Source organism: Theropithecus gelada, chromosome 13 (genome assembly GCF_003255815.1).
Source record: "Theropithecus gelada isolate Dixy chromosome 13, Tgel_1.0, whole genome shotgun sequence".
In the NCBI taxonomy this organism is placed as follows: domain Eukaryota; kingdom Metazoa; phylum Chordata; class Mammalia; order Primates; family Cercopithecidae; genus Theropithecus; species Theropithecus gelada.
The window spans coordinates 46,477,748-46,504,802 of record NC_037681.1 but is presented as its reverse complement, the minus strand read 5'-3'; the positions used below and the strand labels follow the sequence as shown (position 1 = coordinate 46,504,802).

At 39.9% G+C, this 27,055-nt stretch overlaps 1 protein-coding gene across 1 annotated transcript in view; it reads right to left on the bottom strand.

The window, feature by feature from the left end:
* Positions 1-224: 224 nt before the first annotated feature.
* RAB10 (RAB10, member RAS oncogene family) overlaps positions 225-27,055 on the bottom strand; it is a 110,748-nt gene continuing 83,917 nt past the window's right edge. Inside the window, exons 4-6 of the mRNA XM_025405782.1 lie at positions 11,068-11,157; positions 10,044-10,145; positions 225-2,738 (exon numbers count right to left, since the gene is read on the bottom strand). Of these exons, the coding sequence (XP_025261567.1) occupies positions 2,655-2,738; positions 10,044-10,145; positions 11,068-11,157 (276 nt within the window). The 3' untranslated portion in view covers positions 225-2,654. The remainder of the gene's footprint in view (positions 2,739-10,043; positions 10,146-11,067; positions 11,158-27,055) is intronic.

Below are 27,055 nucleotides of genomic sequence, written 5' to 3'. Positions count from 1 at the left end.
GCTTGCAGTGAGCCGAGATCCGGCCATTGCACTCCAACCTGGGCGGCAGAGTGAGACTCCGTCTCAAAAAAAAAAAAAAAAAAAGAAATTGCCTTTCCAGTTTTCCACAGGTTGACAGTGATTTCCCATTTCTGTCAACTCGTTAATATTTAGTTTGCTAGTCCACATTTTTTTCAGAAGTAATCTTCTAATGCCATAAACAAATGAAAACCAAACCACACAGCTGGAAATCAAGTTTTGTTTTTATATGAACAGAAGCAGACCATCTAGAAATATTTCAGTTTATTTAAATTGTTAAGTAGAATATGAAACCGAATTTGTAGCTAGTACCAGAGGATGGACTTAACTGTTTGGTGTTTAATGAGAACAGCTTCTACACAGGATCCCAAGAGACTTACAGAAAAGGGGCAAAGCCCTAATATTAAGCAAATAAAACTCATGTTTCAAACAGATTATACAAAAATTGATTTATACTTCATTTCCCTTTTTTGATATTTAGAAAGTGCAGATTTAACAAAAGGTAGCCATATCCTTTCTATGTACAATGCCGATTATAATTATGCAAAACTGTCAGTCTGTTATCCAAAAATCCCAGTGTTTAGCTCTCAAACCTTAAGTCATGGAATTGAATAAGAATTAAAGAGGGTTAAAATAAAAAAGCTAATGCCAACATTCCAGATAAAGGGAAGCAACAAATACATTAATCTAACAACAGTAGGTTTAACCTAAACTTTTCAAAAAGCTTAACATCATTTCATTATATTTTTAGTGGAAAATTAGGGATTATTTGGCAATGCTGCTTTTTACTAGTAGTAAACAATGATAAAGTCAAGTGTGGAAACAACCTAAGAATAACAACCAGTGAGGCATATAAAATTGTTTTTAGGGCACTATCTGAAAAATTTGTGGATTTTCATAGCAGATACGTCCCTATGTTGTTTGCTTATGTGAGCCAAGAGGTCATTAAAATGCTATTCACGACACAGAAAGACTTCTCAATGGAAGCTGCTGTCCTAAACTCAGCCTCTGCTAGAAATGAATCATGCTATTCACAATTCTTTCAACAAAGGTATCATCTTAGGATGCTAGCAGCATAGCAAACTTAACTTACCCTATCCTAATGATAAGCAATGAAGCAAAACTAGAAAAAATGCTGTGAAAAAAGAACAGGGTTAGAGACAGCTAGACATCTTATCTTTACACGAAAAGCCTTTTGTTGTCCTTTTTCCAAACCCATGGTAACACAAGTTTTCCAAAAGGACGTGAAGACAGGACTTAAAATTAATAATATTCTAAAGTATTTCTGAATCTTAAGGTAAAGACAACTTAACACTGAAAAAGTGTTCTTCAGAGGCCAAATCTCAATACATTTGGCAAACATGTTAATAAAATTCACTCCTCCTTCCTGCTTTTTCTTTTTTAAAAAAACAACCTGTACTAGGCTACCAAGCTGCTAGAGGAGTTGCCAAAATGGAGACTACTCAAATGTAGGTTAAGAGATTTATTCTAGGAAAGTGAATAGGCTATACACCTAATTAGAAAGACAAACCACAACACCCTCCAAACACTAGTGCATGCAGTTAACTCTTCCATTTCATAAGCTCAATGGATAGACAGGAAGGGAACAAAGAGAGGAAGAAAAGCAGAACATAGAAGTAAAACAGCCAGTGAAGGCATCTGGGACACGTTTTAGGGCAGAGAGCAAATGAGGGGGAAGACACCAATTAACTGACATTGGATAGTAGGCAGTTAGAACTTATCTTTCCGTTTACCTAGCAAGTTACATCAGTGCTTTATATTAAACTTGACAAACCTACTAGTTTGTCCCTTTCACTCTTAAATATACCATGAGGTGGTGGGGGAGGGAGAAGCAAATAAAGCAGCATGCAGGGAGACGCAAGGAAAAAGTGGCCAAGGAAAAGAAATGGTGGCAGGAATAGTTTTAAATATCAAGGCCACTTAAAACAAGACTCAGCAAACCAAAGCTATCACTTCTGCATTACCCTTTGTCCTCAATTAACTACTTTGAAAATGACAGCCAAGCAAACCACAAACATTTTAATGGTTTATGTTTGGATGATATGTCTCCTGCACATGCTTCCACCAGAACAAAAAAGGAAAACCAAAGAAGTTCCTTTCCACATAAGGCACAGGACAAAATTAACCCCATTTACATATTCAAGGCGAAAATGAGTGTTTTCCTGGCTTTTGTTTCTTTTGCTATCACACGTCTATAGATTATAGGGACTCAAGCACATTATCCATGACAGAAAATTCCACTGTTGTACAAAATAAAATTGTTAATTCTAACTTTATTCTTATACAATTTGCAGAATAGATTTGAAATGATTGCTATAGGTTTTAATGTTGATAAGAACTGGACTATAATACAACTGAAATGCAGCTGAGCTGAGCAAGTACATTTAAAAATGAAGTCACAGACATGATTTTTCTATACATTTTTTTGTTTGAAGAAAATTATGATGAAGTCAGCAAGCAGTCACAGATGAAAGAACAAATAAAATAGGTGGCTTGGATAGTTAAGATGAGAAACAAAAATATCTGTTTAGAGTTAAAAATGGACAGAGTGGTTTATTTTGCAGCAAGAAGAGAAAACGGGGTGGTGGATGGCAACTGATGGAACAGGAGAATGCTCAGCAGCATTTGCTCTTCCAACCTGTCACGCCTCCTCCACTGCTGATATCTACATTTTCACTGTTGGGCTCTTTTACAGGGGTCTGCAACAAACACACAAGGAAAATAACTCATGAAAAAACACTGCTATGGATAAAATCAAGTTTCAACAGGAATATTCTCATAAATGTCAATTTATACAACAAAATACAATTACAATCACATGAGATAGGTTCTCCTCCATGCAAAGTAAAGATCTGGAAGCCTTGTTTTGATCATTTTGCCTGCTTCCTCCAAGCTGTGAAATACTGTAGACATTTCCTGGCATCCCTTTATAAAGCTTCTGAAATCTTCTCTGCTCTAACTCTTAAATAGATTGTTATCTTCTAGCCCTGACCTCTGAATATGTTTAGTACTTAAAAGGCATTGGGAAGCAGGTTGTATAAAACCAATGTTAGGTATATGTAATGTCACAGAAATAAAACTGCCCTTTTCTGTTTAGTTATCTGCCTTTTTAGACTAATTTTATTACTGTAGGATAGTTTTAAAAAGGCAGTCTCAACTGATTAAGTGAAAAGGAGTGAAGGAAAATGTAGTGATCTAATTCATGTTAAAAATGGATATAGATGGCTGGGCACACTGCCTCACGCCTGTAAGCCCAGCACTTTTCGGAGGCCAAGGTGGGAAGATCCCTTGAGGCCAGGAGCTAAAACCACCTTGGGCAAGATAGTGAGACCCCCCATCTGTATAAAACATTTAAAATATTAGCTGGACCCAGTGGCTCAAGCCTGTAGTCCCAGCTACTCAGGAGGCTGAAGCAAGAGGATCACTTGAGCCCAGGAGTTCAAGGCTGCAGTGAGCTATGATCACTCCACTGCACTCCAGCCTGCGCAACACAGCAAGAGAGTAAGACTCCTCCCAATTCCCCTAAAAACATAGAAAAACTCCAAAGGAGATACAACAAAATACTAATAGTAGCAACCCTTAGGTAGTAAAATTATGGTTGATTTAATTTTATTCTTAGTATAATTCTGTTTTTTCCCAACATTAAATATTACTTTGAAAATCAGAAGGGCCAGGCGCTGTGGCTGAGGCCTGTAATCCCAGCACTTTGAGAGGCCGAGGCAGTTGGATCACCTGAGGTCAGGAGTTCGAGACCAGTCTGGCCAACATGCCAAAACCCTGTCTCTATAAAATTACTAAAATTAGCTGGGTGTGGTGTTGCACGTCTGTAATCCCAGCTACTCAGGAGGCTGAGGCAGAAGAATCGCTTGAACTCGGGAGCAGAGGTTGCAGTGAGTCAAGATTCCGCCACTGCGCTCCAGCCTGGGTGACAGAGTGAGACTCTATCTCAAAAAAAATATCAGAAGAATACAGTATTTTAAAAAGGTAGGCCCATTCCTTATATATAAAAAATATTTTTAAAGTGATACCTTACATACAGAAAAGTACATGAAGCTTAAGTGTAAGCCTGATGTATTTTTAGTATATACTGTCAAACTACCAGATCAGGATATAGAACATAATATTCCCAAGAAGGCTCTCTTGTGCCCCTTTCCTGCCAGTACTGCTCTCTTCAAGTTACCCAATATTCTGATTTCTATCATCTAAGATTAGTTTTTTTTCTATTCCTATCCTTCATATACATGGAACCATAGTTGAATATATTCTTCTCTGTGTGACTTCTTTCACTCAGTATCAGTCTTTGAGATTTATCGGTGCTGTTGTATAAAACAGTAGTTCATCACAACATTTTGAAAGCCACGATGTACCTGAGAACTTATTCTCTCATGGAAACAATATAAAGTTAAGGGCTTGTATAGCCCAAGGGGGAAAATATTAAAGTATTTCAAAAATATTTTAAAACCTCAAGTAGCCTAAGAGAAGCCTAGTGAACTCATCCTGAGGTGACACTGCTACTTGCCCTTAGAGCTCACCTACTTACTCCCACTGCCTAATGGGATTCTTCTCCTCCATGTGTGTCAAAGCAGCAAATTATGCATTAAAAAGACCTCTGTGGGGTTTCCAGTACAAGTGACTTTGCTCCTAAAAGAGATCTTTGAGAAAGATGTAAAGAAGAAAAAGGGGGCAGACCAGCACCCAGCAAGAAAAAAAAGTACAGTTGCACTGGAAATTCTGTCTGGAAACTTCCAGGTATGGGTCAGGTGAAGGAAACCAGGGAGGCTCCTACACTGATTTTCTTAGCATCTCACTCACTATCTTTTTAGAATTTAACTTAGATCCTTGAAACAGACTCAAACAAAACAAAACAAAACAAAAAAACAAAAGGGTATCTCCTGCAGAGCGAAATCTTGTACAGCCAAAATATTTAAGTTGAAGTTGAGTTTTAATTAAGTTTATTAAAAGTTTTAAGCTCGCTCCTAGCTAAGAATTAGAAAAGGGCAATAACCAAATAGAAAAATTGGGCAAAGGAATAAACAAAAAAAAATTACAGAAAAGGAAATGTAAAAGTGATTCTTAAACATATGTTTTTAGGTCAGGTGAGGTGGCTCACGCCTGTAATCCCAGTACTGTGGGAGGCCAAGTTGGGAAGATCACCCGAGGTCATGAGTTCAAGACCAGCCTGGCCAACATGGTGAAACCCTGTCTCTACTAAAAACACAAACATTCGTTTGTGTGGTGGCAGGCGCCTGTAATCCCAGCTACTTGGGAAGTTGAGACAGGAGACTCTCTTGAACCTGGAAGGCAGAAGCTGCAGTGAGCAGAGATCATGCCATTGCACTCCAACCTGGGCAAGAAGGGCAAAATTCTGTCTCAAAACAAACAAACAAACAAATGTTTTTAAATGCTCAGCCTTACTCAGAAATTACCAGCAAATTAAATCTGCATTTTTTAACCGGTTAGACTGGGAAAGATCTGAGTCTTGTAAATCCACTGTGCTGGCCAGGGTGTGAATAACACATATTCTCATATACTGCAAGTGGGTGTGTAAATGGGTATAACCCTCAGGACAGACTTTGGCAGTATTTATCAAAATTGCAAATGTACATACATGTATGCTCTTTGACCAGTTCTCAGAATCTGTCCTTCAAATGTATGTGCGTATGGAAAATTATTTAAATATAAGATTATGCACTACACACACAGTTTATGTGCACATAAGTTTGAAAATAATCTAAATGTCCACTGGGGGACTTGTTCAATTATGATATAAACATTCAAAGGAATAGTATATAATTATTTAAAAAGTAAAACTATTTGGCTTATCGTAAGTGAAACAAGCAAAATGATAATCAGTAGAGTATGTTACCTCATCTGTTAAAAAGAAAAGGTTGTGGGGGAGGGGTGGGACAAAAATATATATTCATATTTACTCAGAGTAATAACTGATAAATTAATCACATCAGTTACCTGGGGAGTAAGGAGAAAATGAGGAATTGGCAACTGATATTGAGGGAATCAAAGGGAACAAGGTGGGAAATTTCTGTATCCTTTTTTTTTCTCCTTTTAAATGTTTGAAGCAAGAGAATGAATCATGTAGCCAAATAATTAAGTTAAAAGATGTTTTAAATTGCTTTCATTTGCTTTCATTTTAAGTTAATTCTAACGTGAAGGAATTTTACATTTGCTATTTGAACTCATAACTTCACCACATCAGTGTATGGATGTGTATGAAAAAAACTGCTACCTAGTATTTGGGCCTGCTTACTTGGGAAAACTCTAGACCAAGCTTGTCCAACCTGCAGCCTGCATGCAGCCCAACACAACAAATTCGTAAACTTTGTTAAAACATGATGAGATTTTTTTGTGTGTGATTTTTTTGTTTAGCGTTCGAGCTATGGTTAGTATTAGTGTATTTTATATGTGGTCCAAGACAATTCTTCTTCCACTGTGGCCAAGGGAAGCCAAAAGATTGGACACCCCTGCAAGTCTAGACTGAGATCTTTATTTATTAGTATACTAATACTTTAACCTTTAATAATGATAATAAGGAAAGCTCTATCTCACTGGGGCACAAAATTATATATATAATGGCTATATAGCACTATTAAAAAAAAAAAAAAAAAAAGCCAAGACTGATGAGAAGATCAAAGGACATAGTATAGATAGAAAGTAAGCAGAAACCACGAAGACCAAAAAGCCCAGAAAGAGAAAGGACATAGAGCCAAGAGTGTTTCACTAGGTCTTGTGGTCTTGTGGTAACTCCTGCCAGTCTTATCCTGGTCTTTAACTCGACTGTGAATACTGGATAATGTTTCATCCTGACCCACCAATGTCTGAAATACAAAGTACCTTCAACCAATTTTAAAAGAAGCATTTTTCTATTTCTTTTATTCCCTTCATTTAATTAAAAATACAATTTTTGGTACGTGGCTCACACCTGTAATTCCAACACTTTGGGAAGCCAGGGTGAGAGGTTCCCTTAAGGCCACGAGTTCAAGACCTGCCTGGACAACACAGTGAGACCCCTATCTCTACCAAAAAATCTGAAAATTAGTGAGGGATAGTGATGTGTCCTCGTGGTCCTAAGCTACTCAGAAAGCTGAAGCAGGAGGATGACTTGAGCCCAGGAGTTCAAATCTAGCTTGGGAAACAAAGATCCCATCAATTAAAAAAAAAAAAAGAGAGAGAGACCGAGCTAGGCTTGATGGCAGACCCCTGTGGACCCAGCTACTAGTGTATCACTGGAGGCCAGGAGTTTGAGGCTACAGCCAGCATGATCACACTTACGAACAGCCACTACACTTCAGCCCTGGGCAACATAGTGAGACCCTGTCTCAAAAAGAAAACAAAAAAAAAAGGTCAGAAAGAAACACATTTTTTCCTAGTTGTATTCTTCTATTCTTTTGCTCTTCAAAAGAACAATAAATAACATAGATTTATTTTCTCAAGAAATTCTAATGGGTTCACCTTAATTGTGAAAGACTGTTCTTTTAAAAGAAATCTTAAAATTGCTTTTATAATTCAAAAAAGAAACCTGTTGAAATTTCAAAACTAAACTGCCTATAGTCAGTACATGAATCTGCCCTATGATCTCTCCCCTTTACCACCATCACTCTCTTGGAGTGCTATTTGGAGTTTGGTATCTACCCTTCCAGTTCTCCATTTGCTAAAAATAAAATGTATCTGCATGTACATATGTCTGTTTGGTATATCATATAATCTTGAAAAATGAGATCACTTCACATTTTATATCCTAATTTTTTTTTTTTTTTTTTTTTTTTTGAGACGGAGTCTCACTCTGTCACCCACGCTGGAGTGCAGTGGCGTGATTTCGGCTCACTGCAAGCTCCGCCTCCTGGGTTCACACCATTCTCCTGCCTCAGCCTTCCCAGTAGCTGGGACTACAGGCGCCCGCCACCACGCCCGGCTAATTTTTTGTATTCTTAGTAGAGACGGGGCTTCACCGGGTTAGCCAGGATGGTCTCAATCTCTTGACCTCGTGATCCGCCCGCCTCAGCCTCCCAAAGTGCTGGGATTACAGGCATGAGCCACAGTGCCCAGCCCCTAATTTGCTTTTTATCACTCAATACACACACTATGGAGATCTTTTATACTTAGTTTAATTGTTGTCAGCCTCTCTCATTCTCTGAAATAAAATTCAATTTTTGATCTGACTGGATTCTCATAGAAAAACATCTCCTAAAGCAGGAAGTCCCAAAACATGATATGCAAAGGAAGCTGGCAGATTCAAAAGGGCACCAATTTTTTAGCCCCATTAAAGAGCAATAACTGATGACTGTTTTTTCCAGTTTGAATATTCAATTGTAGTAAACAGATACCTACATTTCACTCTAAAAATTAGGTCCCTTGGTTTTAGTCACTCTACATAAAGAATTTACTTCAATGTAAGTATTTCAACTCAATCTCTTGTAATTGCTCAGAAATTTCACTAAATTTATATGTGACATACCACCTCTATTACAGCTAATGTCTCTGTCCTTCCAAAGTGGAGAAAGAAAAAAAACTGGTTGGTTAAGAAAATGTAAAAACAAACATCTACCTTTTATATAGGTCGGTTTTAGAAAAAATATTAATATTTCAAATATAAAAATAGAAAGGTTACCAAATGTAATTACATTTTCTACTATACAACATCTGCTTCTCTTTTAGGATGTGTGTCAGATTTTTTTTTTTTTGAGATGGAGTCTTGGTCTGTCGCCAGGCTGGCGTGCAGTGGCGTTATCTCGGCTCACTGCAACCTCCGACTCCCTGGTTCAAAGGATTCTTCTGCCTCAGCCTCCAAAGAAGCTGGGATTACAGGCATGTGCCACCACACCCAGCTAATTTTTGTATTTTTAGTAGAGATGGGGTTTCACCGTGTTGGCCAGGATGGTCTCATCTCCTGACCTCGTGATCCGCCTGCCTCAGCCTCCCAAAATGCTGGGATTAGAGATGTGAGCCACCGCGCCTGGCCAATGTATGTCAGATTTTATCTGTATTTATTTGCATTTAAAATTACAACAGATTGAACAGATAATTCAGGATTCATAACCAAATCCATGCATTATACCTAGTCACTTGAGGGAAAATATGAAAATCGGATTTCCTAATTTGGCTACATGTTACTTATACTAGCAAATATTGGGAGTCACAAATCTTAAACCCAGAAACAAACCTGAGGTAAAACATGCATTCCTCAAGATCACATTTTCAGCATTATTTATTTTCTTACATAATAGGTTTTATTCAGTATGTACAGAATATGTACATGCCCTTTATTTGCCTGAGAAGTGACTAATATGGCAGAATAGCAATTCTGTGGCAATAACTACTTAATAGATTCATTTCTTATCTTAAAATTTCCTAAATTATCTGAGACTGCAAAGTACTCATTAAGAGAAATGAATCCAATAATAAAAAGGCTAGAAAAGATAAAAAACTGGAAAAAATAATGGAACTAGGGACTAGACAGTGACTGTGGAGCTCAGAATATTAATGGTTACCACCGACTAGATCCTTCAGATTTCTAGATGGCTTTCTGTTTCCCCAGTTACTTACAGCCAAAGTCCCCAACCCCGGGGCTATGGATCCTTACTGGTCTGTAGCCTGTTAAGAACCGGGCCACCCAGCAGGAGGTGAGCAGCAAGTGAGTGAGCATTACTACCTGAGCTTCGCCTCCCGTCAGATCAGTGGTAGCATTAGATTCTCACAGGAGTGCAAACCCCACTGTGAACTGCACGTGCAAGGGATCTACGTTGCATGCTCCTTAGGAAGATCTAACGCCTCATGATCTGAGGTGGGGCAGTTTCACCCAATATGGTCCATGGAAAAATTATCTTCCACAAAACCAGTGCTTGGTGCCAAAAAAGCTGGGGACTGCTGCCCTACAGAAACAATACCACCCAAACTCAAATTCTGTATGTAAATACAGTACTTCAGAATAGACAAAATATTCAACAGAGATACACTCAGGTACCTGGCAGGAAGTAAAAATAGGAACCTACCTTTCGAAGGATATCTTCAGCTAACGTGAGGAACGCCTTTTCGATGTTTATATTTGCTTTTGCACTAGTCTCAAAAAACCTAATACCATGCTCCCTTGCAATCTAAAACAAACAAAATATCATCATAAAATTATCAAGCATGGGTTGCCAATTGCTGACTTTAACATCTTAAATATTAATCTTATTCTGAAGGCAGTGGTCCCAACTAGAATATATAACACAGAATATTTCAGCAAGTCAAGCTCTTTCATAAAACAAACAAAAGTAATCTCCTTACCCCGAAAGTTTTCAGATACAGTACTAAAACAGATACTTCACCCTGGGGGCAAACTTACGAGAAGCTCAACCTGACTTCTCAGGGTCTAATTTCTGCTCACCGCAGGCTGATTGTCACATTTTAGAACCATACAAATTGATACATCTCCTTAAAGTCCTAAGTTTAAAAACTGAGGATTACTGACTTATATTTTTCTCTCTTTGTAGTTTAAATAAGGATAAAAATACTATGGGAACATTTGATTCCCCCATACATGTTAAATATGCACTAAAAAACAAATTCATTCAACTAATAAAATATTTCCAACAAGTATTTTAAAAACTATGTAATTAGCTTAGTGCATTCCATCACTATTACTATAAAAATAATCTAAAGCGGCCGGGTGCGGTGGCTCAAGCCTGTAATCCTAGCACTTTGGGAGGCTGAGACGGGCGGATCACGAGGTCAGGAAATCGAGACCATCCTGGCTAACATGGTGAAACCCCGTCTCTACTAAAAAAAATACAAAAAACAACTAGCTGGGCGAGGTGGTGGGCGCCTGCAGTCCCAGCTACTCGGGAGGCTGAGGCAGGAGAATGGCGTAAACCCGGGAGGCGGAGCTTGCAGTGAGCTGAGATCTGGCCACTGCACTCCAGCCTGGGCAGCAGAGCCAGACTCCATCTCAAAAGAAAATAATAATAATAATAATAATCAAAAGCAGCATTATATTTACAAAGAGCAGAATATCAGTTTAATTCAGATTTTTACCTGTTCTCCTTTTCCTTTAGGTACAACTCTTTTGTCGTCCATATCACACTTGTTTCCTAGTAACATTCTTTCCACATCTTCATTGGCATGCTAAAATGAAATAAAATTTTACTTTTACATACTACCATGAATTATGGCTTAACAGTCTTTAAAAGTGACTTTATTCTCAATTTAGAGTGTCATTTCTATAGCTTTAAAGTTTTAAAGCAGTCACCCTAAAACTACCCCATGCTAAAAGCCTACACAAATGCTTAGATTACCTGGCAAAAGAAACACAGTTCTCAAGACATATCCATGTCAAATATTATTTCCTCCCTAAAGGAGGCTGTCTGCTTTCTAGGTATGCTCTTTCTTACCAAAAGAGAAGACAGAGGCAAAGAAACTTGCATAATCTAAATCCAGGCTGGATCATTTCAGATTTTATAACGCATACTACCCCATAGAAGCCTTAATTAAAAATTGTATAGAGACTTTAAAGTCTCAAATAGCTGTATTGCTATGGCACAAGGAGGTCCATGCAGAAAAATCAGTTAAAAACAAGTGGTTGTTCCCTTAAGGTCCCAATGACAATTTTTGCAGAAATAGAAAGATCTATCCAAAAATTCACATGGAATCTAACATCAAAATAATCTCTCTTTTTGAGACAGAGCCTCGTTCTGTTGCCCAGGCTGGAGTGCAGTGGTGTGATCTCAGATTACTGCAACTTCTGCCTCCCAAGTTCAAGTGATTCTCCTGCCTTAGCCTCCTGAGTAGCTGTGAGTAGCTGGGACTACAGGTGTGTGTGCTACCATGCCAGCTAATTTTTGTAGTTTTTCAGTAGAGACAGGGGTTTCTGCCATGTTGGCCAGGCTGATCCCAAACTCCTGGCCTCAAGTGATCCACCCCGCCTGGCCTCCCAAAGAGCTAGGATTACAGGCATGAGCCACTGAGCCCAGCCAAAGTAATATTAGCTGTGGGAGTCAAATTTCAGAACTTCACTACAAATCAAAAAGTGTAGAACTAGCATAAGGACAGATACACAGACTAATGGAATGGAACAGAGAGCCCAGAAATAAATCCTCACATACTTAGTCAAATGATCCTCAACAAGGATGCCAAAATCAGTCAATAAGGAAAGGACAGTCTTCTCAATAAATAGCACTAGGAAAATCAGATATCCACATGCAAAAGAATGAAAATGGATCCTTATTTTAAACCATAAAAAAAAATTAACTTGAAATAGATCAAAGAGCTCAAACTATAAAACTCTTAGAAGAAAACACAGGGAAAAGCTTCAGGACACTGGATTTGGCAATGGTTTCTTTGATATGATATCAAAAGCACAGGCAATGAAAGAAAAAGTAGATAAACTGTACTTCATCAAAGTTAAAAACTATTGTACAACAAAGGACACTATCAAGAGAATGAAAAGACAAACCATGAACAGGAGAAAATATTTGAAAAGGGAATAATACCTAAAATATATAAAAAACACCTAAAACTCCTAACAACAACAAAAAACAATGACAGCACTTTGGGAGGCCGAGGCAGAAAATCGCCTGAGCCCAGGAGTTCGAGACTAGCCTGAGTAACACTGTGAGACCTCATCTCTACAAAAAATTTTAAAATTAGCCAGGCATGGTGGTGTGTGCCTGCAGTCCCAGCTACTTAGGAGGCTGTGGTAGGAGAATCACTTGAGCCTGGGAAGTTGAGGCTGCAGTGAGCCATGATCATCATGCCACTGAACTCCAGCCTGGGGAACAGAGCAAGACCTTGTCTGGAAAAAAGAAAAAAAAAGAAAAAGAAAAAGAAAAAAAGAAAAGAAAAAGAAAATGCAAGCAAAGGATCTGAATAGACATTTCTCCAAAGAAGATATACAAACAAACAATATGTACATGAAAAGATGCTCAATATCACTAACATTAGAAAATGCAAATCAAAACCACAATGAGATACCACTACATACCCATTAGTATGGCTGCCATTAAAAAAACAGAAAACACATATTGGTGAGGATGTGGAGAAACCGAAACCTTTGTGTACTGTTGGTAGGTATGTAAAATGGTGCAATCACGGTGGAAAAGTCTGGTGATTCCTCAAAAGGTTAAACATAGAATTATCATATGATCCAGCAATTATACTTATGGGTACACACGCAAAAGAATTTAAAGCAGGGACTCAGATATCTTTGTACACCAGTGTTCACAGCAACATTATTCACAATAGTAAAAGAGCAAAAACAACCCACATATCCAACAATGGGTGAATAAATAAACAGAACATGGCATATAAAAACAATGGAATATTATTCAGCCTTAAAAAACAAACAAGTTCTGACACATGCTATAATGTAGATGAACCTTGAAAACTTTGTTAAATGAAGTAAATTACTTACAAATTGAACAAATACTATATGATTCCACTTATATGAGGTACCTATAACAGTCAAATTCATAGAAAATAGAATGGTGACAGTTGCCAGGAGCTGGGGAAAGGGGGAGACAGAAATTATTGTTTAATGGATGAAAAGCTTCAGTTCAGAAAGATGAAAAAGTTCTGGAGATGGATGGTGGTGATGGTTGCACAACAGTAGAATGTACCTAACACCACTGAACTATACACCAAAATAATGGTTAAAATGAAAATTTCATGTTGTATGTATTTTACCACAATTTTAAAAACTATTCAAAAACAACAACAGGCTGAGCACGGGGGCTCATGCCTGTGATCCCAACACTTTAAGAGGCCGAGGCAGGAGGCACACTTGAGCCCAAGGGCTCAAGGCTGGAGTGAACTATTATCATCGCCACTGCACTCCAGCCAGGGCAACAAGGCAAGACCCTGTATCAAAAAAAAAAAAAAAAAAAAAAAAAAAAAAAAAAAAAAAAAAAAAAAGCAACAACAACAAAAAGAAAAACAACAACAGCAAAACTGCCAATTGGCTGTGGTTACTTCATTTTCTGTAGCTATAGGAAAACAAAATCTAGAAAAGTTATAAAATATGCTGATTTGAAACAACATACAGTTGACCCTTGAACAATGGGGGTAAGGGGGTGCCATGTATAACTTTTGACTCCCCAAACACTTAACTAGTAACAGCCTGCTGCTAACCAGAAGCATTATCAGTAACAGTCGATTAACATATATTTATATATGTATTCTATACTGTATTCTTACCATAAAGTTAGAGAAAAGAAAATGTTATTAAGAAAATCATAAGGAAGAAAAATATATTTACTATTCATTAAGTGGAAGTAGATCATCATAAAGGTCTTCATCCTCAATGTCTTCAAATTGAGTAGGCTGAGGAGGAGAAAGAGGAGGGGGTTGGTCTTGCTTTCTCAGGGGAGGCAGAGGCAGAAGAGGTAGAGAAGGTGGAAGGGGAGGCAGGCACACTCAGTGTAACTTTACGGAAAAACACTGTAATTTCTTTTTTGCTTTTTCATTTCTTTAAAAAATATTTCTATATAAAACCAATCCTTCTTTCATCATTTGCTTCAGTTTCAGTGCCTGTATCATATAATGGTCCATGTTGTAGAGTAAGTCTAAAGCAGTCTTGAATAATCAGGACCGTTCTGCCAGACTGTCTACAGTCAATTTGTTTTCTAGCACTACTTCTTTGTCTTCTTCCTTGTCGTCTAGTGCTGGTTTGGAAGCACCAGCATCTTCATTAAATCATCTTCTGTTGACTCCTCTGGTTGGTGTCTATTAGCTCTTGTCTTATCCACAGTCTCTTTCATAAATTCCTTGACTGGCTCTGCTAAAATCCTGGGAAATCATGCTCAACATCGGCACACAGTTTTCTCCAGCAGGAAGTTACTGTTTTGTGCTTGATGGCTTTCACGGCTTTTTCTATAATGATGGTATTTTCAGCGGTGTAATCCCTCCAGATTTTCATGCTGTTCTATTGAGGTTAGAGTACCGTGCGTTATTAACCTTAAAGGTCCTCACGACCCCTGATCTAGATGCTGAATTAGAGACACTGTGTTTAGGGGCAAGGAGACCACTTCGATGCTTTCGGTGTTAAACTCATGGGGTTCTGGGTGGCCAGGGGCACTGTCCAATATCAAAAGAACTTTAAAGGGCAGTCCCATCATGGCAAGGTATTTCCTGATTTCAGGGACAAAGTATTGATGGAACCAATCCAGAAAAAGGATTCTCAGTGTTCAGGTCTTCTTGTTGAATGATCAAAAAACTGGCAGCTTCAAAAGACTTTTCCCTTCAAGTCTTGGGGGTTAGCAACTTTATACATACGGGCAATCAGTCCTGATCATAAACCCAACTGCATTTGCACAAAACAGTAGTTAGCCTATCCCTTCCTGCCTTAATTCCCTGTGCTTTCTTCTTTTCCTAACACTCATGTCCTTTGCGGCCTGCCCCCCTTCCCCGCCATCCCAATAATAGGACACTTTTAATTGCATTAAAGACTTGTTCAGGCAGATATCCTTTTTCCTCAATGATTTTCTTAATGGTGCCCAGGAACTTGTCTGCTGTGTCTTAGCAGAAGCTGCTTCTCCTGTTATCCTGCCATTTTTAGGCCAAACCTCTTTCTAAAATTATCAAACCATCCTTTGCTGGCATGAACTCCTCTAGCTTCTCTTTCATTTTTAAGTTGTCATAAAATAACTTCACTTTTTCTTGAATATCATAGTCTACAAGTATGCCTCTTTTTTTTTTTTTTTGAGGCAGAGTCTCGCTCTGTCGCCCAGGCTGGAGTGCAGTGGCGTGATCTCAGCTCACTGCAAGCTCTGCCTCCCAGGTTCACGCCCTTCTCCTGTCTCAGCCTCCCAAGTAGCTGGGACTACAGGCGCCCACCACCACGCCCGGCTAGTTTTTTGTATTTTTAGTAGAGACGGGGCTTCACTGGATTAGCCAGGATGGTCTTGATCTCCTGACCTCATGATCAGCCTGCCTCAGCCTCCCAAAGTGCTGGGATTACAGGCGTGAGCCACTGCGCCGGGCTTACAAGTATGCCTTTCTTACAGCAATCCTGTACCTACATAAAAGCTGCATTTTCAACACAAGATAAAAAGGTGTTCTGTAAAAAGTGCAAGGTTTCACACCTGCTGTGGCTGCAGTGATGGCTTCACAAATTTTCTTTTATTTAAAATGGTCCTTATGCTGGATTAATTTATTTTGAAATAACGGGCAACCACAGCTGCAGACCTCATTTTACAGTACGTATTAAGCAATTCAACTTTTTCTTGTAATGTAATGACTTTTCTGCTTCTCAGGAGTGCTTCTGGCATCACTAGTGGCACCCTGTATAGGTCTGATGGTGTTATTCAAGGTTTACGGTATTGCACTAGACACGATGAAAACACGCAAGAACCACAAAAGATCACTTTTGATTGCAATATGGGATTTACTGGAGACACAAACTGTTCACTGGGAGATGATCCGCATCACATGGTGTTTTAAGCAGACACTTGGAAACATATGAGCTCACCAAAATAGCAACAGGAGGTGGCTACAGAATTATCACAGTAGTACAGTATGTATTACAGTTATTTTTATGCAGTTATGATTTAATACTGCATCTCTGTTTACATTTCTCTTGACTGCAAAAGGTGCCATGTATGGGCTCTGTTTTGTGTGTTTGAGTGTTGAGAAATTTAAACTTTTAATAATAGATCTGTGTATAGTTTATGGTAGTAATAAAATAGACTAGTATCTACATACACTTTATACATTCACAAAGTACTTAACTTTTTCTTAATCTCCCCTCGCCCCCGCCGCCAATATTTCTAGGTTATATGGCTTGTCTGTGAGTTTTTCAAATTGTTGCAAGAATCTAAAATTTTTTCTAAAATATTTGTTTTTAAAAATCTGTTTATAGAGCTGGGTGTGGTGGCACACACCTGTAATCCCAGCTTCTTGGGAGGCTGAGGAGGAAGGATCACTTGACCCCTGGAGTTTGAAACCAGCCTGGGCAACACTGTGAGTCCCCATCTCTTTAAACAAAAATATCCATGTGTAAGTAGAACTGCAGTTCAAGGGTCAATGACAGTTTAAAAGGGGGTAGACAAAGGTGGGATTAGGGAGAAAACAACTCTTTTGTTGCAGGGAAGATACCCTTAGTAGAATCACAAGCTTAACAAAGAAAAATTACGCCGAGTGTGGTGGCTCACACCTGTAATCCCAGCACTTTGGGAGGCTGAGGCGGGTGGATCACATGAGGTCAGGAGTTCGAGACCAGCCTGGCCAATATGGCAAATCCCTGTCTCTACTAAAATTACTAAAATTAGCCAGGAGTGGTGGTGCACGTCTGTAATCTCAGCTACTTGGAAGGTGAGGCAGGACAATCACTTGAACCCAGGAAGTGGAGGTTGCAGTGAGCTGAGATCACACCACTGCACTCCAGCCTGGGTAACACAGTGAGACTCCGTCTTGGAAAAAAAAAAAATTATAATATACTATAAAGAAACTTGCTGGCCAGGTGCAGTGGCTCACACCTGTAATCCCAGCACTTTGGGAGGCCGAGGTGGGCGGATCACGAGATCAGCAGATCGAAACTATCCTGGCTAACCCGGTGAAACCCCGTCTCTACTAAAAATACGAAAAATTAGCCGGGCGTGGTGGCGGGTGCCTGTAGTCCCAGCTACTCAGGAGGCTGAGGCAGGAGAATGGTGTGAACCCGGAAGGCGGAGCTTGCAGTGAGCCAAGATCACGTCACTGCACTCCAGCCTGGGCAACAGAGCGAGACTCTGTCTCAAGAAAAAAAAGGCCGGGCGCGGTGGCTCAAGCCTGTAATCCCAGCACTTTGGGAGGCCGAGATGGGCGGATCACGAGGTCAGGAGATCGAGACCATCCTGGCTAACACGGTGAAACCCCGTCTCTACTAAGAAATACAAAAAATAGCCGGGCGAGATGGCAGCGCCTGTAGTCCCAGCTACTCGGGAGGCTGAGGCCGGAGAATGGCGTGAACCCGGGAGGCGGAGCTTGCAGTGAGCTGAGATCCGGCCACTGCACTCCAGCCTGGGCGACAGCGCGAGACTCCGTCTCAAAAAAAAAAAAAAAAAAAAAAAGAAAAAAAAAACAAAACTCTGTATTTAGGGATTCCATGGTCTTACCTGAATTTAGTGCCTCTTAATTTATGTTACTGCTAAAACAAAGGCAACCTGGCAAATATCCAGTAATAAGCAGCAATATACCAGGTGCTCCTAAAATCCTGCCATGTGCTAAGAGTCAGTAAGAGGCATTTTGATCTCAGAATCTAAGGATGGACTTCAGGGACATCATTAATTTCAAGGAGCACACATAAAACTTTGAAAGTTGTGTAAGTACATCATTCTGGTAAGATTCTAATTTCTCAAAGGGGTTCATGATCCCAAAAAAAGTACAGAAGCATGGTTTTAAAAGGCTCCCAGCTACTAAATGGACAAATTATCACAGTGACCTGTAATAATCTACCCATATCCTAATCACTACCAGACACTGCAAGTTACCAGAGACACTAACATGAACCTCCACTCAAAGAGAAGAAAAATTATCTGTAGCTTTAGAAGCCACTCTTCTACTAAGAACACCTGTAAGTTACGTGTAAGCAGGCCGATGGAAGGAAGCCGAAGCCAATAAATAAATGATCAATGAAGTACAAAAAAAGGAAAATTACCTTATATATAAATTTGTAAGTGTTAAGGTATTTTCAGCCTGTTTTTAAAAAAAGCTTTAGCAATGTGACCACCAATTTACAACCTACTACACCTCCACGCCAACGCACATCAGCATTCTGGGGCTAGTGAGGAAATAGGTATAATTCTTTATACATGTGTGGCATTTCAGAGCATAAATATGATTCTAGCTCAAAAATATATTTGAAAGTAAGCCTGCTGCGCACAGTGGCTCATGTGTGTAATCCCAACATTCTGGGAAGCCAAGGCAGGAAGATTGCTTGAGCCCAAGAATTTGAGGCCAGCCAGGGCAACACAGAGAGACCCCATCGCTACAAAAATAAAAATTAGCCAGACATGATTGAGCGCGTTTGTGGTTCAAGGTACCTGGGAGGCTAGGGTGGGAGGACAGCATGAGCACAGGAGGTAGAGGCTGCAGTAAGCTGTGATTGTACCACTGCGCTCTAGCCTGACAGAGTGAGACCCTGTCTTTAAAAAAAAAAAGTAAAGCTAAGACCTGAAAAGTCCTGGGATATGCTTCTCTGAGTAACAAAACACAAAAACTAAGAAAAACGTCAAAATGGTATTATAGAAGTCTTTTAAAAATTTATTTATTTTATTTTTCTGAGACAAGGTCTCACTGTGTCACCCAGGCTGGAATGCACTGCTACAATCATAGCTCACTACAGCCTTGATCTCCTGGGCTCAGGTGATCCTCCCACCTCAGCCTAAAAAATAGCTGGAACTACAGGTATTCACTGCCATACTCGGCTTTAAAAAAAACTTTTAGTAGAGATGAGGTCTTGCTATGTTGCTCAGGCTGGTCTCAAACTCCTAAGCTCAAGCAATCCTCCCACCTAAGATTCTCGAAGTGCTGGGATTACAGGTGTGAGCCACCGTGCACGGCCCTATACATATCTTCACACCTAAGATCATCCTTACTTGGATGATCTTACTAACAATAAGCAGCAAGCATTATGAGGTTAAAGACTTCACTGCTGAGCCAGGGGACCACTAAAACAGCACTCAGAATACACAGAACTTCTCTCATACATTTTCTTATACCAACATGTACATTAATCTTTTTTCAGTCAGATACACATTGCGTTTACAACCACTTAAGGCAAAAACACCCAAAGAAAGATTGGTAGTTGCACCACACAGACATATCCATAAAGAGACGTATTTATGCAGGAGGACATATATCTCTATGAATTACACATGCAGACTGTAACTAGCTTAAAATATGGTTAATTTTCCCAAGGTACTAACACAGAGAGGTGCATTTAGACCAAGGTTTCTCAACTTCGGCCATACAGACATTTTGGGTCAGCATTCTTCTTGTACCTAAGTTGTGATAACCAAAAATATCTCCACACATTGACAAAATTAAAACTGTCCTTGACTGAGAATCCCAGATTTAGAGATCACGGTCTATCATTAAATAGAAACAACAAATACTTTAAAAGAATGTTGAAGTTTAATAATAATGAAACCATTCAGAAACCAATATATGTTTCACAAATAAAAGCCTCAAAGTTGTTCTGATATTTGACTAGTAACATGAGAACCTGTTAATTTTTTTTTCCTTTTTCCTTTTTTTTTTTAAAGCGCTAATTTGCCCAGGAGGTCTGGGCTACAGTGGGCTGTGTTCACACCACTGCACTCCAGCCTGGGAAACAGTGAAACCCGGTCTCAAAAAAAAGGGGGAGGAGGGGACATTACTTTGTAAAAATTGGAGCTAAAAGAACATCTTTTTGGCCGGGTGTGGTGGCTCACGCCTGTAATCCCAGCACTTTGGGAGCCTGAGGACGGATCATGAGGTCAGGAGTTCAAGACTGGCCTGACCAACACGGTGAAACCCCGTCTCTACTAAAAATACAAAAATTAGCCAGGCGTGGTGGCACGTGCCTGTAATCTCAGCTACTCAGGAGGCTGAGGCAGGAGAACCACTTGAATCTGGGAGGTGGAGTTTGTGCAGTGAGCTGAGATTGTGCCACTGCATTCCAGCCTGGGTGGCAGAACAAGACTCTGTTTCAAAAAAAAAGAACATCTTTTTATATCTATTACAGAAATAATCTGAGACTTGGGTTTCCTAAGGATTTGTCCTTCCTAAGCTATCTGGTCCAAAGTACCTTTCTCTAAATATTCCTATAGCCAAGGTAGTTATGTTCCCCAGCTACCCAAAGTAAATTAAGATATATTATCTGTCTTCAATTGGAATCCACTGCACTTTTTGTATCAGTCCCATCCTTCTCTGCGTAACTTCTCATCTCCTCAGGTCTCAGTTTAAAGTCGCTCCTCTCACCTCCCAGGCTATGTTAGGTACTTATTTTATTTACATGTTAACAACTTTGTACTTTCTCCTCTTTTTTTTTTGAGACCGGAGTCTTGCTCTGTTGCCCAGGCTGGAGTGGCACCATCTTGGCTCACTGCAAGCTCTGCTTCCTGGGTTCATGCCATTCTCCTGCCTCAGCCTCCTAAGTAGCTGGGACTACAGGCGCCCGCCACCACGACTGGCTAATTTTTTTTGTATCTTTAGTAGAGACGGGGTTTCACCGTGTTAGCCAGGATGGTCTCAATCTCCTGATCTCGTGATCCGCCCGCCTCGGCCTCCCAAAGTGCTGGGATTACAAGCATGAGCCACCGCAGCTGGCCCTTTCCAACTCTTAACACTAAATAGGGGATCATTTATGTTGTTCACGCTGCATCTTTAGTCTAGTTCTAAAACACTGATCCCAAGAGTTGTCCCTTGATGTAAAGTTCACCTCAACAAGTTTCAAAACCTTCATATTATAACTCCCCTCTTGGACATTCGCAACACACTAAAGCATACAAAAAATGCGTAATAAAAATACCTATTTAACTTATTTGTCCATAGAACATCATATACCAAGTAATACTACTAAAAAGTAGAACACGCTTCAGAAAACACAGATTTAAGAGTATATAAGCAAGGTCATGTTACTAGAAAACGTCAGGAGCAGGATTCTAACTATTGTAACTTCTTATCTCTATTCCAAGGAACAGAAAACTTGTATTTGTCTCCTTCTGCTAAAGAAATACAAAGAGTGGCACAGTGGCACACACCTGAAGTCCCAGCTAACTCAGGAGGCTTAGACGGAAAGATTGCTTGAGGCCAGGAATTTGAGACCAGCCTCCTGGGCAACATAGCAAGACCCTTTCTCTTAAAAAAAGAAAAAGAAAAAAAAAAGACAAGACAGAAAGAAAAAAAGAAAAGAAAAGAAAAGAAAAAGAAAAGAAATACAGTCTCCTCAGTATCCATGGGGAATGGCTGATTGGTTCCAGGACCCTACTTCCTTTATCAAAAATCCACGCATACTCAAGTACTGCAGCCAGCCCTGTGAAACAGACATATATACAAAGAAAGGACCCACACCACCCTATATTATATGAGTGTCAAAATTCATATTTTCAATCTGCCTTTGGTTGAAAAAAATGTATATTAAGTGGACCTGTGAGTCAGGCATGGTGGCTGGCACATGTAGTCCTAGCATACTAGGAAGGCTGAGACGGGAGAATTACTGGAGCTCAGGGTTTCAAGACCAGCCTGGGCAACACGGTGAGACACATATCTCAAAAATATTTTTTAATTAAAAAATAATAACAACTGGCGGGGCGCAGTGGCTCACGCCTGTAATCCCAGCACTCTGGGAGGCCGAGACAGGTGGATCACAAAGTCAGGAGTTTTAGACCAACCACCCTGACCAACATGGTGAAACCCCGTCTCTACTAAAAAATACAAAAAAAAAAAACTAGCTGGGAGTGGCGGCACGCACCTGTAGTCCCAGCTACTCAGGAGGCTGAGGCAGAATAATCACTTAAACCAGGGAGGCGGAGGTTGCAGTGAGCCAAGTTCGTGCCACTGCACTCCAGCCTGGGTGACAGAGCGAAACTCCATCTCAAAATAATAACAACAATAACTCTACCTGTGTAGTTCAAACCCACATTGTTCAAGGGTCAACTGTAATTGTAAGGCAAGATGTTAAAGCTCAATTCAGTTTTTAAAAAAATAGTTTTATTGAGTTTATAATTCACATATAAAATTCACCCTGTAAAAATATACAATTCAGTGTTTTTTAGTTATTTACGAGGCAGTTCTACTATCACCACTACGAACTTTAGAATATTTTTCTCATTCCCCTATAAACCTGTACTCATAGCAATCACTCTTTTCTCTCCAAACATCACGCCCAGCCCCTGGCAATCATGAATCTACTTTCTGTCTCTATGTTTTTGTCAATTTGGGGCATTTCATTTAAAGGGAATCATATAAGGCCTTTTATGTCTGGCTTCTTTCATAACGTTTTCAAGGTGCACCCACATTGTACCATGTATCAGTACTTCATGCCTTTTAATGGCTGAGTGATACTCCATTATATGAATGTACACATTTATCCATTCATCAGTTGATGGATGTTTGGGTTGTTTCTATTTTTTTTTGGCTATTGTGAATAATGCTGCTATAAATACTTGGTGCACACCTTTTGTGGATATATATTGTTAACTCTCTTGGGTAAATACCTAGGAGAATTGTTGGTCATAAGGTAACTGTATGTTTAACATTTTGAGAACTGCCAAAATATCTTCCGAACCAGCTGCATCATTCTACAGTTCTACCAGCAATATATGAGGGTTACAATTTCTCTACATCTTTGTCAACACTTGTTAGAGTCTGCCCTCCTTTCTTCCATTCTGTGGGTTGGCTTTTTACTTTCTAAATGGTAGAACCTTCAAAGCACAAAGGTTTTAAATTTTATGTAGCCCAATTTATCCATTTCTTTTCTTTTGCCACTTTATGGCTTTGGATCTTACATGTTGGTTCATGATTCTTTTTTTTTTTTTTTTTTTTTTTTGGGGACAGAGTCTTACTCTGTCACCCAGGCTGGAGTGTAGTAGTGCAATCATAGTTCACTGCAGCCTCAACCTCCTTGGGCTCACCTCAGTCTCCCAGGTAGCTGGAACTACAGGTGCATGCCACCATACCCGGCTAATTTTGTGTGTGTGTGTGTATTTTTGTAGAGATGGGGTTTCACCATGTTGCCCAGGCTGGTCTCAAACTCCTAGGCTCCAGCAACCCACCCACCTTGGCCTCCCAAAAGTGTTGGGATTACAGGTGGGGCCACCGTGCCCAACCTTCATGATCCATTTTGAGTTAACTTTTCTGTATGGTATGAAGTAGGTGTCTAACTTTCATTCTGCCACACAAGGATAGCCAGTTTTCCCAGCACCATTTGTTGGAAAGACTATTCTTTTGCCCATTGAATTGTCCAGGCATCTTGTTAAAAGTCAACTGACCATATATACAAGAGTTTATTTTTAGACTCTCAATACTATTCAGTTAATCTTTATGACTATCCTTATGTCAGTATCACAATGTCTTGATTACTGTGGCTTAGCGGTTAAGTTTTTTTTTTTTTTTTTGAGACGGAGTCTTGCTCTGTCACCCAGGCTGGAGTGCAGTGGCCAGATCTCGGCTCACTGCAAGCTCCGCCTCCCGGGTTCATGCCATTCTCCTGCCTCAGCCTCCCGAGTAGCTGGGACTACAGGCGCCTGCCACCTCGCCCGGCTAGTTTTTTGTAATTTTTAGTAGAGACGGGGTTTCACCGTGTTAGCCAGGATGGTCTCGATCTCCTGACCTCGTGATCCGCCCGTCTCGGCCTCCCAAAGTGCTGGGATTACAGGCTTGAGCCACCGCGCCTGGCCTAGTGGTTAAGTTTTAAAACCAGAAAGTGTAAGTCTTACAACTTTGTACTTCCTTTTCAAGATTGTTTTGGCTACTCTGGGTCCCTTGCCTGTCTATATTAGTTTTAGGGTCAATTTGTCAATTTCCACAGGGGGAATTTAAAAAAAAGCAATTGGGATTTTGATAGGGATTGCACCGAATCTGTAGATCACTTTGGGTAGTAATGCCATCTTAATATTGTCTTCCAATTCACAAATACAGGCTATCTAATTGTTTAGATCTTTAATTTCTTTCAACAATATTTTGTGGTTTTCTGTGTACAGGTCTTATACTCTTTTGGTTAAATTTACTCCTAAGTAATTTTTCCCTTTTGATATTATTACAAATGGAATTTTATTCTCAATGTAATTTTTAGGTTATTGCTAGTGTACAGAAATAAAGCTGATTTTTGTATCTTGATCTCATTTCTTGTAACCTTGCTGAACTCACTTATTAGTTCTAAGAGTTTTCTGGGTATATGTTTGTGGGTTTTTAAGGATTTTCTATATAAAATATTCTACCATTTATAAATAGTTGTTTCACTCTGGATGGCTCTTTTCTTTTTTCTTTTTTTTTTTTTAAGCTCTGGCTGGAATCTCAGCATAATGTTGAACAGAAGTGGCCAGAGCAGATATTCTTGCCATGTTCTTGATCTTAAGGGACAGGTATAATAGCTGTGGTATTTTTATAGATGTCACTTACAGGATTAAGGAAGTTCTTTGCTATTCCTAGTTTGTTGACGTTTTTTTGAGACAGAGTCTTGCTCTGTTGCCCAGGCTGAAGTGCAATGGCACGATCTCGGCTTACTGCAATCTCCACCTCCCGGGTTCAAGCGATTCTCCTGCCTCAGCCTTCTGAGTAGCTGGGATTACAGGCGTTTGCCATCACACCTGGCTGATTTTCGTATTTTTAGTAGAGATGAGGTTTCACCATGTTGGCCAGGCTGGTCTCGAACTCCTTACCTCAGGTGATCCACTCACCTCAGCCTCCCAAAGTGCTGGGATTTACAGGCATGAGCCACTGCGCCCAGCCGAATGTTTTAATCATAAAAGAATGCTGGATTGTGTCAAATGTTTTTTCTGTGTGAACTGAGATAATTGTATAGTTTTGTCCTTTATTAATATGGTATATTACATTGACAAGTTCTGACCCTGGCATTCCTGTGTAAAGTTCCTCTTTATCATGTTATATAATCCTTTAATATGTCAGAGAAACAAGATTTTCTTTTTCTTTTTTTTTGAGACAGAGTTGCATTCTGCTGCCCAGGATGGAGTGCAGTGGTGGAATCTTGGCTCACTGCAGCCTCCTCCGCCTCCTGGGTTCAGGTGATTCTCCTGCTTTGGCCTGCTAAGTTGCTGAGACTCCAGGTGACCACCATCATGCCCAGCTAATTTTTTTGGGTTTTTCATAGAGACAGGGTTTCACCATGTCGACCAGACTGGTTTCAAACTCCTGACCTCAGGTGATCCGCCTGCCTCGGTCTCCCAGAGTGCTGGGATTACAGGCGTAAGCCACCACACCTGGCCAAGATCTGTGTATCTTTAATTATTAAAAAATAATAAGCTTCTCCTAAAGGTTTATTGTAGCAACAAAAAAGTGGTTATGAGCCATTAGGATTGCTACCCTTAGGGGTATTATCTTGGGTCTAATATTGGTTTAAGACTTGCTCTTTGTGTATCTGGCCAAAACTTGCTTCAAAGAGTTACTCTCAATGAAACTCAAAGCCTAGAAGGTAGCAATAAGGCATGAAAAACAACTCTTAACAAGAAGCCACCTATGCTGTAGCAAAGAAATAGACATGCTTTGATACGTAACTTTAACTTATAAAAAGTGACATCAGGCTGGGCGCGGTGGTTCACGCCTGCAATCCTAGCACTTCAGGAGGCCAAGGTGGGCAGATCACTTGAGGCCAGGAGTTCAAGACCAGCCTGGCCAACATGGCAAGACCCCCATCTCTACTACAAATACAAAAATTAGCCGGGTGTGGTGGTGCATATCTGTAATTCCAGCTACTTAAGACACTGAGACACAAGAATCACTTGAACCCAGAAAGCAGAGATTGCAGAGAGCCAAGATCGTGCCACTGCATTCCAGTCTGGGTGATGAAGTGAGACTCTATCTCAAAAAAAACCCAAAATAGGCTGGGCGCGGTGGCTCAAGCCTATAATCCCAGCACTTTGGGAAGCCGAGACGGGCAGATCACAAGGTCAGGAGATCGAGACCATCCTGGCTAACACGGTGAAACCCCGTCCCTACTAAAAATACACAAAAAACTAGCCGGGCGTGGTGGCAGGAGCCTGTAGTTCCAGCTACTTGGGAGGCTGAGGCAGGAGAATGACGTAAACGCGGGAGGTGGAGCTTGCAGTGAGCTGAGATCCGGCCATTGCACTCCAGCCTGGGCGACAGAGCAAGACTCCGTCTCAAAAAAAAAAAAAAAAAAAAAAGAAAACCCAAAATACAGAGAAAAAACAACATTTTCACATGCAATGGAACTATTTTCTTAGGTTTTTACTGTATTAGCATTCCATATATTTCAAAATGCCTAGAAGCAATATTATATTTATGTAACATGAAAAATAAAGTTTTTAAAAATTACTACTAGATATTTCATTCATTCATTCAATAAAAATTTATTAAGAAAAAATTCATT